A 16549-nucleotide genomic window follows, 5' to 3' on the forward strand; every position below is an offset into this window, starting at 1 on the left:
ACTAGGGACGATGGACTTCCATTAAATGGAGAGATGTCATGACAGCAGGGGTTAGGGGAAATTTGGTCAAGGAATTCAAAATCATTAAGCGTTTTGATAAGGTAAATGAGGAGAAACCGCTTCCAGTGGCACAAGTACCCAGAGGGGACAGATTTAAAGTTAATTGCCAAAAGAACCAGACGCTACATGTTTTATGAACACAGTAAATAATGATGATCTAGACTACACTGCTTGAAAAGGTGGTGGAAGCAAATTCATTAACTTTCAAATACTTAGAAGGGGAACATTTGCAGGACTGGTGGAAAACGGGCATGGGAGTATAACACTTTAATCTTTCAAAGAGTCTTCCTCACTCACAATGACAAATTAATTATGCGCGTTTCACACATGATATTAATACATTAGTACCAGTTTCATCATTTACTATTAATGCAATTCGTGTGATTATACAGTTAAATCTGTTGTGTGTGTGATAAAATATTAACACTTGTCACGTTCATTAGTTTACTTAAGCATCTTGTTCCTACATAAAAGGCGTGTCGAGCAAACAGGATGATCAATGGATATTAGAATAGAAAATTTATTCCACTTGTGAGGAAAACCTTTACAAAACTCACTGGCGACAGTTGCACAAGAGTTATCCAGTCTTCCTCACTCACAGTATAAATGTTTTATTCCATAGTTCTCCATCGAGTGTCTTCTGTACTGTACAGAAAGCTTTCACAAATTATAAATGGTTAAAAATGAAAGATTCCATATGCAAATGTATCAAAACACACATGTTGAAGTTAATCTATGTACCTTTATGGACAGGGATAGCAAAGTACCAGCGATAAAGCGTAATTCGCACAGAGTTACTGGAGCAAAATGTAACCTGTAGGCTTTCAGACAGTGCATAGATATTTCTTTACAGGATATTCGACCCCAATTGATTTTTGCCAGTGCTCCACACAAGCCTCAATGCATCAACTTCAGCTATCAATATATCCCTCTATTCCATTCTCTCTCATTTTCTTAGCAAGCTTCCCATTAAATACATCCATGCTATTCACCTCAATTATTCCACTTCAACATCACAAACTCTGATGAATTTTTTTAAAGTGTGAAATAATTGAAGCGTTACTTATACAATCCAATTTATTCCAAAAAAATACCCAACATAGAAAAGTGAAGGAATGAAACAAATTGCAATGTACCTGTTGTCATGACAACACCGGCAAGAACTTTCCTCCGTGCATGAGGCGAGGTGAAGTTGTCAGTCAGTTCACTGAATTTATCCACCACTAATCGAGCTACTGCATCTGCCAGTACCTAGTCAGAGGAAGGAGGTCAGACATTCAGGTCAAATCCACAGAGTACACAGTACACAATCATCCTTTTTTGCTGGTCCAAACCATTTACTAATTTACTTAGTACTGCATTCTACTGACTAGAATTGCCACATGATTAAAAATCATACTGCATCCCTTAGCTTGGCAAGACGAATACAGGATCCCCCTAAAATTAGCTGAACATGTTTTGCAATTACCAGATGTCTGGTCCTCACATTCAGTCTTCTGCATGCTTTTTCTCCCCCCAGGTCAAAGAATTCTAGAAGCCACATTTGATTTATAAATCACACTTCTACATTTAGATATAAAACCATGTTTTGCAGACACAATTGACTTTTCAACTGCTCAGACCCATGTTCAAATCCAGTCCTGGTAGATGAGGAGGAAAAAACATCCTTTGTCTGTTGACTGGGGAATCAATGCAAAATAAGACAGCCTGAATCCAGTTCCTTATGAGCGTGGGCTGACTGCACAAACTGAACCCAATTTAGCACTAATTGGCCATCTGTTTACTGAGAATAGTTGGTGTTTAAAATGAAAAGATGCTCTTTTAAGACTGGAACCATGGGGCATTGCCAAGGTCATGGGGCATTGCTGGGGCCAGGGCAGAAAGTGCTTTACTATGCATCCGATTGCACCTTAGTATAACTGGAGTTCCCTGATGCCATTATCGATACCTGACGTGGGAACAGCTCCATTCTTTAGACGTAGCATCTCTTCCCAGTGAGGAAAGCATGAAGCATATTTTTCAGCACACCAAATTCCTACTTCATCTTTTCCAATGATAGCAGTGGGTCTGAATTTTAACCAAGCATACATTTAACATTTTTAGTTTTACCTTTTGTGTACTTAGGAAAAAAACTATATATTTTTTGTGTGTTGCCCATTTGTGTTACTTTTCTCCAAGATTACCCTGGAATACAAAAATACATTGTGGCTTTTCTCCATTGCTAATGTACCCTAAAGTCCCTCTCCCAGGTTTCCTTCACTGTCGCCTCAAACAAGTACGTGGAGCTCACTGATTTCATTGTCATTTACGCTGAGACCATCCTTTCACTCACTTCTGTCACATTCCTCTTCCCTTCCCAAATCAAATCTCCGGTCCTAACTTGAACACTCACCTATTTCCAGTTTCTATTCTATTTCTCCTTATGCATTCTTCTAGCTCACCTTGTCCATGGGATCCACTTTCTGATATTCCTGTCTATATTATCCTTGCAAATCACTACCATATCTCCAATCTTGTCTCCTCCCAAATCAATACTCATCTTTAATGCAGCTACATTCTTGAAGCCCTGAAACTAGGTTTCTGAACCGTCATAGCACTGAAACAGCTCCAAGCAACGTCACCTTGGTTCCACTATTATCCATTCAATTGTTTCTGAAGAATCCCAGCAATGGCTTCTCTTCTTGTCCCTACACCAGTGAAGTTTCCAAGGATCTTTCTTAGATCTCCTTATCTGTATGCTTCTCTCTGGTATCTTTATCTGAAGATGAAATCTGGTCAAACATGTACACTGGTAACACCTAGCTCTACCTCTCTCAGTTCTCTAGACTGTTTGAGTTTAGAAGATAAAATCCATTGCTTTTAACCCTGCTACAGATTCCTTGTTGTCCTGTTTGGTTCTTTTCCTCACGTTTGGTTTCCCCACTTTGTTTGCCCACGGGTGCTTCCTTTATTTTCAGAATTTCTTACACAACAGACACTCAGCTACAGAGAATCAAATCTTTACAAGATAATGTCATGTTGCAACAGTACGAAACTCTGGTGAGGCCGCACTTGGAGTATTGTGTACAGTTCTGGTCCCCACATTATAGGAAGGATGTGGAGGCATTGGAGAGGGTGCAGAGGAGGTTTACCAGGATGTTGCCTGGTATGGAGGGAAGGTCCTATGAGGAGAGACTGAGGGATTTGGGGTTGTTTTCGTTGGAAAGGCGGCGGCTGAGACATTATTGAAACATACAAGATGATTAGAGGTTTAGATAGGGTGGACAGTGATAGCCTTTTTCCTCGGATGGAGAAAGCTAGCACGAGGGGACATAGCTTTAAATTAAGGGGTGGTAGATATAGGACGGATGTCAGAGGTAGGTTCTTTACCCAGAGGGTGGTGGGGGAATGGAATGCCCTGCCTGCTGCAGTTGTAGATGCGCCTAGTTTGGGGGCGTTTAAAAGGTCTGTGGATAGGTTTATGGATGGAAAGGGATTTGTTTAGGTTAGCGGGTCATTGCTTTTTCTTAATTGGTCGGTGCAACATCGTGGGCCGAAGGGCCTGTTCTGCGCTGTAATGTTCTATGTTCTATGTAAATGCAATAGTATTTGCAGACATCATGCGATCAAATGTCACGTGATCAAATCTCCAGGAATGCCTTGAACCAGAGTTGGCAAATCTCATGCATGTATGCACATGTTGGATTGCACTGTGTGATAGTCTTGTGAATGTTCTTGTAACCTGATTTAACAGATGCCAGAGTTGTAAGCGTGGGATAGGTAAAATGATCAAACTACCCATCAGGCTTCTTCCTTGCAAAAAGAATAAATTGAGCACAGTCAGCTGGACAAAGTACTCAACGAAAAGGGATGCAGCACAATTTCTAGTTAAAGGGCAGAGGATCATTGTACAGTCCAAAGTATCTCAACATCAATGCAAAGATATGTTACAATCTTCAACTGTCCCATCATTCCCAAATACCACAGCATGATCAATCATGAAGGCTAGCTACAACTACAACTACTAATTGTTGTTTGGAAAACAGTAAATTTGTGCTAATATACTATTGTTGGTGGTGTGGCAGATGTACACTAATTGCTCCAACCGCTAAAAGCAATATATTAAAACTGTTGCAATAAAAATGCAAACTACTCCATAAATTTGCTCACCTCAGACTCCTAATTACTCCTAACTAACTGAAGGGGAGCCAGGCACACATTTCATGGTAAATTAAATAAATATTTAATAACCCAGAATTAATTAGGCAATTAAGCAGCTGCTATTCACATCAATTTTTTTAAACAGCAAAAAATTCTTGATTAAAGGAATGAGGTGATCCATACGAGATGTGTCGCTTTAGTGTGCATTCCTACCATCACTATATTCACCTATCACGCAGCTGGGACTGGATTTCAAGACCAAAGCTCTATAATTTGGGAGTTATGTTTGTGCTCAGTCTTATGAGCACCAGGCAGTCCTATTTTGAATCAACTTCGCTGTTGTTGCCATTTTAATTGCAATATGGGGAATGGCTTTGTTTGTGTGTCTTTTCACACAACACAGAACTTGCACTGCCCTATGCTGTCTGCCAGAAGACCAGTATTCCATCAACGACAGGTTTTTTATCAGGACAGGTGTCATGATTTCATTTTAAGGGAATATTCAAATAAGACAGGAGGAGAGGCTGAATAAATTAGGCTTGTACTTGTTAGAGTTTAGAAGAATGAGGGGAGATCTCATTGAGACGTATAAGATGATGAATGGGATGGACAGGATAGAGGTGGAGAGACTCTTCCCGCTCAGAAAGGATAGTAGGACTAGGGGGCACAGCCTCAAGATAAAGGGGGGGCGGTTTAGAACAGAGTTGAGGAGGAACTTCTTCACTCAAAGGGTGGTGAATCTCTGGAATTCTCTGCCCGTTGAAGTGGTGGAGGCTGCCTCGCTAAATATTTTTAAGACGCGGGTTGATAGGTTTTTGATAAGAGAGGGGATTAAGGGTTATGGGGAGAGGGCGGGAATGTGGAACTGAGCCACGACAGATCAGCCATGATCTTACTGAATGGCGGGGCAGGCTCGAAGGGCTAGTTGGCCTACTCCTGCTCCTATTTCTTATGTTCTTAGAGCAGCATGTGGCCGGCAGCTAGCTGTGGAGTGTGTGCAGGAATTGCACCGACACCATCCTTCTAACAGTCGACAAATCAATAAAGTAAACTTGTCTGCTGAGCAATCCTGTACTGTATCTTCCAACACACTGAACTTATGTATAGTTTACCAGTCCTGGGGCAAGTTGTTGAGTTTGTGTAAAGGAAACACAGTTACACAACATGGTGGCAGCAATGCGGATTTGAAGGATACAGAATGATCCGCAGACAAGATGTGGTCCAATGCAGAGACTGTACATACATCAAAACCCTGGGAGACAGAGCACCTCAATGGATGGTGCTTTGTGGAACAGGATTCCTAGTTCGTGGAATAGCTAGACTGGTGGCCAATGGAAGCAGCGAATCAGTTCAGAGTTGTGCCATGCAGTTAGCTTTGAATTGGGCAGGAAAAGCTGCAGGGTCATCGAGTGCCAGTCCTGTGTAAAAGACAGAAGTGCGCAATGGAACAAGACCTCAACTACAGCCACAATAACAAGAAAGAGGAGAATACAACAAAATACAGCAGCTGCACTGGTGAACCTCTCCAGAGAGTACAGAGGTTACAAACCCGACCCATCAGGAAGATGCCCAGCAAATTTCCTGGACTTGGAAGGCCGCAGATATCGTCTCCAAATGTAGGCTTTTCAAACAAAAGACGGAACTATGTGTTTAAGATTTAACCACCACAGAGCCGGATAACAAAAATAAATACACTCTTTGGAAGCGAGGGGTTGCACGGTCAACACTCTGGGCCTGGATGAGGATGAACAGTACGACCCTGGAACATGCCGGACGATCAGCTTCATGTAAAAGAGGCTCCAGGATTCAGCTTTCAGAGCTGATGTCCCTCAGGCAGCAGCCATAAAGATCAGTTGAACAGTTTGTCAGCAAATGCTTTGATAAGGGCAGGGACTGTGGTTTCTCTGAAGTGGAGCTGTTTGAATGGATAGTGGAGCTGGTTATAGTGTCAAAGCTGATCAATGCCTTCCAAAAAGACCTTCTGGAGAAAAGGAATGGTCACGATATTGATACTTTGCTAAAAGATGGTAGAAAATATGAAGTCATTGTAATTGGACAACAATACCCCCAAGCATTTAGTGCAACTACAATATAGGTGCAATCGCCAGGAAAACAAGCCAGCCATGTGGGAAGTGGGGTTTACTGTATAGCCACCACGAGTTGTTCTGCATTCCAAGACCTTTGCAAGGTTATTTGGTGTATTGGACTTGCTTATGTTGGAAGTCAAATTCTAGAGGTGCATGCAGAGGTGACAAGAAAATACATACAACCAAGCAATAAGTCAGTGCAGCATACTGGCAGCAAGAACCGGGAGTGTGCCGAGACCCACATAAGCGTAAGCACAGACACAAGGTTAACAGCTCGGCAGACCAAGCTGAAGATTCAGAGTGGAAAAATCTCCAGCTATGAAGCAAAGAGATCTTCCACATTGTGAATGTTACACAATGTGTGGATGAAATCAAACAGTTGGAGCCTTTTGCTCCTATCAGCATCACGTGGCCGGAAAAAAAAAGCAAATGCACTCCCGCAACCAAAGTTGACACGAGAGCAAGCGTGAACATCATACCAGTCAGAATCCTGAAGGATGTATCTTGGGATCACTGGAAGTCAACAGTACAACCTATAACAGCCAACCTACTGCACACAATGCGTCACCTATTCATTGCATGTACAATGACAATGAAATGCAGCTACAGCAAGTCTGCATGGAAATCACAATTATTTTAAGTGGTGGATTCTTATGATGGCGTGACCTTTGAGCTCTAGACTTGTTACATTTGCATCATCATCCTGTGTATTATCAGAGTGATGACTGCCTGCATGGTGGTCTTCCACAATTTCGCTTTCTGAGATCATCCTCGGATGTGTTTTAAATACAGTCAGAATGCTGGGTGTTATACGGTTAGACAATTCCCTTAGCTGGCTGCTGCTTGTCCTCAACATCGCTCCATTTGGTGTTGCGACCTCCAAGGATCTAGGGTCACTGCACACTCTGGATACTCCTGCAGTAACCAGGTACTCTGGCAGGGTGTATGTTTGGGAACAAATGGCTATTCAAGATCTGAGAGCTTAGGTAACACGAATTGGGATATTTAATGCAGGAAGAAGACATAAGTAAGAGTGCAGGGCGGCACAGTGGTTAGTACTGATGCCTCACAGCATCAGCGACTGGGTTCAATTCCCAGCTTAGGACACTGGGTCTTCCTCTGGGTGCTCCGGTTTCCTCCTGCAGTGGATTGGCCCTTAGTGTCAGGGGGACTAGCTAGGGTAAATACATGAGTTTATGGGAATGGGATCTGGCTGGGATTGTGGTTGCAGCAGACTCGATGGGCCAAATGGCCTCCTTCTGCATTGTAGGGATTCTATGATTCAATGACTCACAGGGACCATAAAGTCTTCTGAGAACAGATTCATGCCCAAACTAAAACAATTAAGATCTATCCAAACAAGAAAGGCTGGATTACAAAGAACTTGAAAGCAATAATTAAAGAAGGACATTAGTATAGGTGATCAAGGCAGGCTTGTCGGACTAATAATCAAGGGTGACGGATGTGAATGGAGATAAGCTGCGTGACTGTTTTTGGACAAATAATATCAGAGATGCATGAAAGCCAATGCATACAATGTCAGGCTTCATATCGAGAAAGAAATTACTCTTCTTTTTGTCTGATATTGCGAATGAATTGAATGGATTTTTAAAAAACTGGTTTGAAGATGAATTTAAGAAACAAGCAGCAGGTTTCACTTCACAAACCAGGAGGATCTCATATTTCTATCAACAAATGGAAGGGAGAGAGAAGCGATTTCAAGTGAATCTGCAGAAAGCATGCAGTTCAGATCAAATCAGCGGAAGAATTCTTAAGGAATGTGTTCAGTTAGCCTTTCTCTCTGGTCTTGCAGAGATCGCTTGACATGCATTCTGATCTTTGCAGTTGGAAATCAGCCATCATCGCCCCAGCTACCAAGTCACAGGCTGCTGAGCTGAAAGATTGCCATCAGTTGCTCTTACATCAATAGTCATGTTTTGGGCGAAGCATTCTTTAGACCCTCTTGTTCCACACATTGATCAGTTAGCCTGCCTATTGAACTCATATGGCAAGTGGATGAGACTGTTCTGACAGTGGTTAATTTGATTCAACAACACATAGATTAGTCAACTACTCTTGTGCTATCTTTGTGAATTTCTCCACAGTTTTTAATACAACTATTCAAGCTGATTGATAATTTGAAAAACCTCATCCTACTCTCCAGCAATTTCCCTCAAAACTGGACCCCATGGATGCCATTTTCCGGGATTTACTTGGAGGTCATATTAACAATCTCTTCAACTCTTTGCTTTTCACCCTTTATGCTTGTGCATGAGTCGCAAAAACCCAGCCTGCAGGTGCAGCAGGTGGTCAGGAAGGCAAATGGGATGCTGGCCTTCATAGCGAGGGGGATTGAATATAAAAGTAGGGAGGTCTTGCTGCAGCTGTATAGGGCATTGGTGAGGCCGCAGCTGGAGTACTGTGTGCAGTTTTGGTCGCCGCACTTACGCAAGGATATTTTGGCCTTGGAGGGAGTGCAGAGGAGGTTTACTCGGCTGATACCGGAGTTGAGGGGGTTGAGCTATGAGGAGAGGCTGAATAAACTAGGCTTGTACTCGTTAGAGTTTAGAAGAATGAGGGGAGATCTCATTGAGACATATAAGATGATGAATGGGATGGATAGGATAGAGGTGGAGAGACTCTTCCCGCTCAGAAAGGACAGTAGGACTAGGGGGCACAGCCTCAAGATAAAGGGGGGGGGGGTGCAGATTAGAACAGAGTTGAGGAGGAACTTCTTCACTCAAAGGGTGGTGAATCTCTGGAATTCTCTGCCCGTTGAAGTGGTGGAGGCTGCCTCGCTAAATATTTTTAAGACGCGGGTTGATGGGTTTTTGATAAGCGAGGGGATTAAGGGTTATGGGGAGAGGGCGGGAATGTGGAACTGAGACACGACAGATCAGCCATGATCTTATTGAATGGCGGGGCAGGCTCGAAGGGCTAGGTGGCCTACTCCTGCTCCTATTTCTTATGTTCTTATGAATGATTGCCAGAGTACACCGAAATAAGCATCCTCAAGTATGCCAATGTGACAGTATTGGTCAGAAATAATGTAGTAAACTGTGGGGACTCAATGGAGAGGTTTGTAACTGGCGTGACAACAATTCTCAAACTGAACATGAACAGATGAACTAGTTACAGACTTTGATTGAAATCCAGTTAGTCCTGAGATGATTCATGATGTGGACAGTGACATCGTCACTTATTACTTGGAGGGAACAGTGTACAGATGTGTTGGCCATGGTATCTACGCAATAATACCTTAGAAAAATAAAATCTTTCCAAGTTGATTCTACAACAATGTAGTTCTTCTATATGGCTGTAGTTGAGGGCAATATCCTTTTTTGGATGTCTTGTCTGGTACTGAAGTCTGAGGAAAGCAGACTCTAAGGCAGGATGGGAATTGGTGAACATATCTTTCTTGATCAAATGTGCTCTTGAAGAATTTTGATGACACTACTGAGTGTCTTTAACAATGAGGATCGCTTCTCATGGACCCTGAAAAGGTGAGGCGCAAAAATAATGCAGTCCAGAGAGGAAGAGGAGGTGGTCAGGGGAGGAGGATGACAATGAAGACAAGAAGGAAAATGGAGAATAGACAACTACTTCAGCTGCACAGCAGCGTGACCAGAGTTGGCACAAAGTTTGTCAGGCATGGTCAAAGTCAGGGACCATCTGATCCGGTCATAGTTTCAGCTGAATTCTTGTAACTCAGGAGGATGGAATCTGAGCGGTTTGAATGAGTGCTTCCATCGAAGGCGCATCCTGGGAAAGATCAACTCTCACTGCCAATGAATGATTCATTGTGAGCAGATGGCCTTTACTGTGCCCTTCCTTCTTCCGTTAACTACACCTTCCTTCTTTCTGTTGCTGCCATTTATAGATTGAAAGCTCATTGGTCTGGGGTCCTGCGGTAACATTTACATAAAAAGACTCAGGAAAAAACTGCATATTTACTGATGAAATTATCTCCAGTGAACCACTCGGTGCTCTGCCCTAGGTGGTGGCCTCCACTCCTGGCCTATTCAATGCTATGCACCCCTTGTAGTCACTGATGACCTGAAGGCAGCCTGCTTGCTTGTCTCTGCGTGTGGTGGCTGAGATACGTATAGCTGTTGCGATACGTTGTTGTGCTCATCGCAGAGGGTCCAGATGCTGCTGCAATAGTGTTAACACAAAGGCAGCCTCTGTCACTGGGCCCTGTTACAGAGACGTAGGCTTACATTAACACTACCATGAAGTTACTGTGAAAATCCTCCAGTTGCCACACCCTGGCACCCGTTCGGGTAGAATCATTGAATCCCTACAGTGCTAAAGGAGACCATTCGGCCCATTGAGCCTGCACTCACCACAATCCCACCTCAGTCCTATCTCCGTAACCCCACATATTTAGCCCATTAACCCCTTTAATCTACACATCTCCTGACACTTAAGGGGTAATTTAGCATGGCCAATGAGCCTAACCTGCACATCTTTTTGGAGTGTGGGAGGAAACCGGAGCACCTGGAGGAAACCCACACAAACATGGGGAGAACATGCAAACTTCACACAGACGGTGAGCCAAGCCAGGAATCAAACCCAGGTCCCAGATCACTGCTCAATCTGTCCTCCTGCTTAACTAGCAGAGCTAGCTGTCTCCGTGAAAATCAGGGGCTGTGACTGTTCCTCTGCTCAAACTCGCAGCCCCTCTGGGGTGGGCTCAGGATCTGAAAACAGTCCTGTTTTTGGTTTCCTGACCCTGAAAGTAAAACACGATTTCTTGCTTTCTCCCCAACTCCATTTTTCTGCATTTTCCAGGTTATCTTCCAAATTGAAAATATCAAAGTTATTCAGAGCATGAGTGACAAGATTCTAAAGCCAACAACTGATCAAATTGTCAATCTGTTCTTCAGACTCTTATAATTCTGCTGCATTTCTGAACTGTTTTGATACCATTTTGCTGGAGTTCCATACAGACATTTCATAAAATTACTGAAGATAGATGGGTTAGCAATAGCACTTGTTTTAAGGACACTCCAGCAGAGTGGGCGGCAGGGCGCATAGTGGTTAGCACTGCTGTCTCACAGCAATGGTCCCAGGTTCAATTCTGGCTTTGGGTCACTGTTTGTGTGGAGTTTACATATTCTCACTGTGTTGGTGTGCGTTTCCTTCTGGTGCTCGAGTTTCCTCCCACAGTCCAAAGATGTGCGGATCAGGTTGATTGACCATGTTAAATTTACCCTAGTGTCAGGAGGACTAGCAGGGTAAATAAGTGGGGCTACAGGGATAGGGCCTGATGGGATTGTAGTCAGTGCAGACTCGATGGGCTGAATAGCCTCCTTCTGCACTGTAAGGCTTCTGGTTCACTGAGATTTAAGAACATAAGAAAATAGGAGCAGGAGTAGGCCATCTAGCCCTTCGAGCCTGCCCCGCCATTCAATAAGATCATGGCTGATCTGTCGTGGCTCAGTTCCACTTTCCCGCCCTCTCCCCATAACCCTTAATCTCCTCTCTTATCAAAAACCCATCAACCCGCGTCTTAAAAATATTTAGCGAGGCAGCCTCCACCACTTCAACGGGCAGAGAATTCCAGAGATTCACCACCCTTTGAGTGAAGAAGTTCCTCTTCAACTCCGTTCTAAACCGCCCCCCCTTTATCTTGAGGCTGTGCCCCCTAGTCCTACTGTCTTTTTTGAGCGGGAAGAGTCTCTCCACCTCAATCCTATCCATCCCATTCATCATCTTATACGTCTCAATGAGATCTCCCCTCATTCTTCTAAACTCCAACGAGTACAAGCCTAGTTTATTCAGCCTCTCCTCATAGCTCAACCCCCTCAACTCCGGTATCAGCCTAGTAAACCTCCTCTGCACTCCCTCCAAGGCCAAAATATCTTTGCGCAGGTGCGGCGCCCAAAACTGCACACAGTACTCCAGCTGCGGCCTCACCAATGCCCTATACAGCTGCAGCAAGACCTCCCTACTTTTATATTCAATCCCCCTCGCTATGAAGGCCAGCATCCCATTCGCCTTCCTGACCACCTACTGCACCTGCAAGCTGGGTTTTTGCGACTCATGCACAAGGACCCCGAGGTCCTACTCCACTGAAACAATGCAGAGATTATTAAACACAAAAAATGTTTGACTTTCAATTCCATTCTTGTTTATGGCTATCATAGATCCTCAAACAACTAGTCCGCTTAAGGCCATTTACAGACTTTTCAACATTTCTGTGCTAAAAGGAGGAGCTAATTGAATTTGGGCAAGATTGGACCTCTTCCACTTTGAATGAAACATATTTATTAGTTCTTTGCAAGGGCATATGGGATCCAAAACATGGAAGAAAACGAAGCCAAACATCAAAGCAATATGCTTCCTAATGTAGTGGAAAAGTGCTGCATAAATTCACCTAATGCTGCAGTTCCAGTAGAATTAGCTGTGCTTGCAGGCAGCTTTTTACAGCTGGTGCTAAATTGTTACGGGGAAATCACAGGAAAGAAAATTAACCTTCCTCTCTCTATATTTTACAGGGCTAGCTCGCGGACCAGAATATGCAACAGCAGTGGTGCAAAATGTAGCTTGCAGAACTTGGATTCTGACAAAGGGATCACCGACCAGCCTAAGATTGAGTCAGGAACTGAATTGTTACTTCAGGCTGGACAAGTTTAACAAATCAACAAATGTCACTGTGATCCTATCAAATAAATTAAAAGGATGGTACCTACAAAAATGTTAGGTGGCTAGGCCATGATAAATTACCCTTTGGTGTCAGGGCGAAATGCATGGGGTAATCAGGATAGAGCCTGGGTGTGATTGTGGTTGGTGCAGACTCAAAGGGCCGAATGGCCTCCTTCAGCACTGTAGGGATTCTAAGAGAGATGTTTTGGGGAAAGAGGCTGTTACACAGGAGGGAGAAGGGATCAGATCAAAAAGCACTGTTTTCCTTTTAACCACCTATCCACAAACAGAAGGTGTTTTGAATTAGATTGTTTCAAATAACTATTGGTCACAAGGGTTATATTAACATTGCAATGAAGTCACTGTGAAATTCCCTTCATGTACCTAACCAGCACATCTTTGGATCATGGGAGGAAACCAGAGCAACCGGAGGAGACCCACGCAGGCACAGGGAGAATGAGCAAACTCCACAGACAGTGACCCAAGCTGGGAATAAGCAGTGGTGCGATTTTTCCAGCCTCTCGATATTTATGTGAACTTATTTTATTAATAAGCCACAGCAAGAGTGAATTAGGATTCACTTAGGTTAGTTTATTCCACACATTCAAAATCTGCAAAAGGAGTGTCCACAAACCCCGACTCTGTATTCACACAGTCATGGGAAGCGGAGAAAGGTTTATGGTATAAGGACCACAGAAAATCTAAAAATTAGTTCACGTGAGATCCAAAGTCAGAGTCCAATGAGGAAAATCTGTAGTTCGAGTTTGGTTGGCTGGAGCCCAGGGCTGCAAGATCCACTGTTCAGGTGTTTGGCATGATACAGGTGACACAGTGGTGAGCACTGCTGCCTCACAGTGCCAGGGACTTGAGTTCAGTTCCCAGCTTAGGTCATTGTCTCTGTGGAGTCTGCACGTTCTCCCCGCGTCTACGAGTTTCCTCCAGTTTCCCCTCTCAGTCTGAAAGACGTGCTGGTTAGGTGCACTGGCCACGCTAAATTCTCCCTCAGGGTACCTGAACAGGCACCAGAGTGTGGTGACTGGGGGATTTTCACAGTAACTTCACTGCAGGGTTAATGTAAGTCGACTTGTGACAAATGAACAAAGTTTAACTTTTGATGAAGTAGACAGGCAGAAATGCAGTCAGTTCTGCAAGCAATGGCACAAAATCTTCCAGCAGAGTCAGGTTAGATGGGCTGTTTATACCGTCTGGACAGAGCTGACTGCTTTGTAGCTTAGACGGTAAAACAACAAAATGAGTGTCCAGACCAGCAAGGTCATATAAAACCATTCATAAGACCACAGTCTTGAGTCATATGATCTTCCGTTCCCACAATATCAGAAAAGGTTGCTTATTCAATGCCTGGAATTGGCTTTGTTTTCAGGACTGATTATGTCTCAGTAATTATGGATTGAAAGGGGTGCCAGTTATGTTGAGGTGCACAGGAAGCCACTGACTCCACTACAAAGACTGGCTTATCAAATATAAATAACCTTCCAGCGGCTCCCTTTGAAACTAGTTTGACCAATCCAAGTTGCCTTTTAGTGGCTCCTTAGGCACAATGAGGTGTGATATCCCCGAAACTGAAAGAAGAACTCTTTTGTTCTGGGGGCTGCTGGGAATAACTCTCAGACAGAGGGTCTGTTATCTTAACCGTCCTTGCTTAGCAGGAAAGTCCAGTTTAAAAATAAGAAATAACAGTAAAGAAATATTTTTTTAACCAAATGCAGTGTTCGCTTTCTGTTCCACGTTGGAAGAACCTAACCAGACGATCTGAAAAACAAGCTAAGCAGCCTAAATAAAGAGAAGAGTGGAGATCAGAAACCTGTAGAAATTCTGATCAACAGCATAGCACTGCTGAAGTGTTTTAACACTGCATGGGAGATAAATGTGAAGAATTTAAGCTTATGAAGAAATCTGTCAAGTTTCAGTGTCAATGCCTTCCTATAATTTTAGGACAATTATTAATTCATTCCTGCCTTGTTCACAGATAATCCAGGATCTGTGACATGGTTTCTGCTGTTTACTTTCCACTGCATGCGTCCCAGCCATTGCTATAATAGGATGTGTTTTATGAAGTATGTGTTGGGGGCAGTAAAAGGTCAACATTAGAACAGTAGAAGCAAGGGATAAAAGAAAGAATGCCCTCACTGCCAGTTCACGGAAGAGAAAAGGCTCAAGAAAAGACTAGAACAGTTTTGGTCAGTATGAGCTGAATGGCAGACAAAAACCAAGACACGGGCTGCAAATAGTAAGGGTATTGTGAGAGTATTCTTGACATCCAAAGTGTTGATACCTTCCATGTGAAGGGGCCAAAACTGGTGACATTATCAAAAGTGTGATCATATGAAGGCATGGTATAGGATGCTCATTATGTTTCCCATTCTGTCTCTCTCTGTCTTGATGTAAAGGCTTCCATTTGCTTTTCCTATTGCTTCACAACCAGGTCACAGCCTGCTGACATTTCATGAAGTACAGTAAGTGGACTCAACTCCAGGTTGAAGTCCAACAGATTTATTTGGTAGCACGAGCTTTCGGAGCACCGCTCCTTCATCAGGTACTACCAAACAAACCTGTTGGACTTCAACCTGGTGATGAGAGACTACTTACTGTGCCTACCCCAGTCTAACACTGGCAACTCCACTCCATGAAGTAAAACTTTCTTACTGTTTGTAATTCTGTATTGCTCATACATGCAATTACTGCAGCAAAATTGCATCTGCCTATATCCACGCTGGAGGGGGCCTGCCACACGCAAACTTATTCCCCTCACCAATGTCCCTGGATCAGTCTGCAGTCTATTCTCTCCATCTAAACTTTTAACTCATGTACATCTCTTTGTGTTAGAATTAATGAGTGTATCCCTAATGCCTTTATCTGATCATTGAGAACACAGGTTTTATAATATAATAAACCGCATAGAACATAGAACATAGAACACTACAGCACAAACAGGCCCTTCGGCCCACGAGTTGTGCCGATCACATCAACACCTACCAACCTACAGACCTATCTATAACCCTCAATCTCATTAAACCCCATATACTCATCCAGAAGTCTTTTAAAAGACCCCAGCGAGTTCGCCTCCACCACCACTGACGGCAGCCGATTCCATTCACTCACCACCCTCTGAGTGAAAAACTTACCCCTAACATCACTTCTGAACCTCCCTCCCCGCACCTTAAATCTGTGTCCTCTCGTAGCAACCATTTCAACCTGGGGAAATAGCCTCTGAGAGTCCACCCTATCTATTCCTCTCAACATTTTGTAAACTTCCATCAGGTCGCCTCTCAACCTTCGTCTCTCCAGGGAAAAGAGTCCCAGCTCCCTCAACCTAACTTCATAAGGCATGCCTCCCAGTCCAGGCAACATCCTTGTAAATCTCCTCTGTACCCTCTCAATAGCTTCTACATCTTTCCTATAGTGAGGCGACCAGAACTGCGCACAATACTCTAAATGAGGCCTGACAAGGGTCTTATAAAGTTGCAGCATTACCTCCCGACTCCTAAACTCAATCCCTTGATTAATGAAGGCCAGTACACCATACGCCTTCTTGACCACCTCCTCCACCTGCGAGGCCGATTTAAGAGTCCTGTGGACCCGGACCCCAAGAT

The 16549-nt window shown here is 43.6% G+C and overlaps 1 protein-coding gene across 12 annotated transcripts in view; it reads right to left on the bottom strand.

The window, feature by feature from the left end:
- LOC145349943 (double-stranded RNA-specific editase 1-like) overlaps window positions 1–16549 on the bottom strand; it is a 262569-nt gene that overhangs the window by 44329 nt on the left and 201691 nt on the right. For all 12 annotated transcript variants that reach the window (XM_080198635.1, XM_080198641.1, XM_080198646.1 and 9 more), the window contains one exon: window positions 1197–1311. In XM_080198635.1, coding sequence (XP_080054761.1) covers window positions 1197–1311 — 115 coding nt within the window. The remainder of the gene's footprint in view (window positions 1–1196; window positions 1312–16549) is intronic.

The sequence above is a fragment of the Carcharhinus amblyrhynchos genome, chromosome 11, assembly GCF_965287045.1.
Source record: "Carcharhinus amblyrhynchos chromosome 11, sCarAmb.v2.hapA, whole genome shotgun sequence".
Classification (NCBI taxonomy): Eukaryota; Metazoa; Chordata; class Chondrichthyes; order Carcharhiniformes; family Carcharhinidae; genus Carcharhinus; species Carcharhinus amblyrhynchos.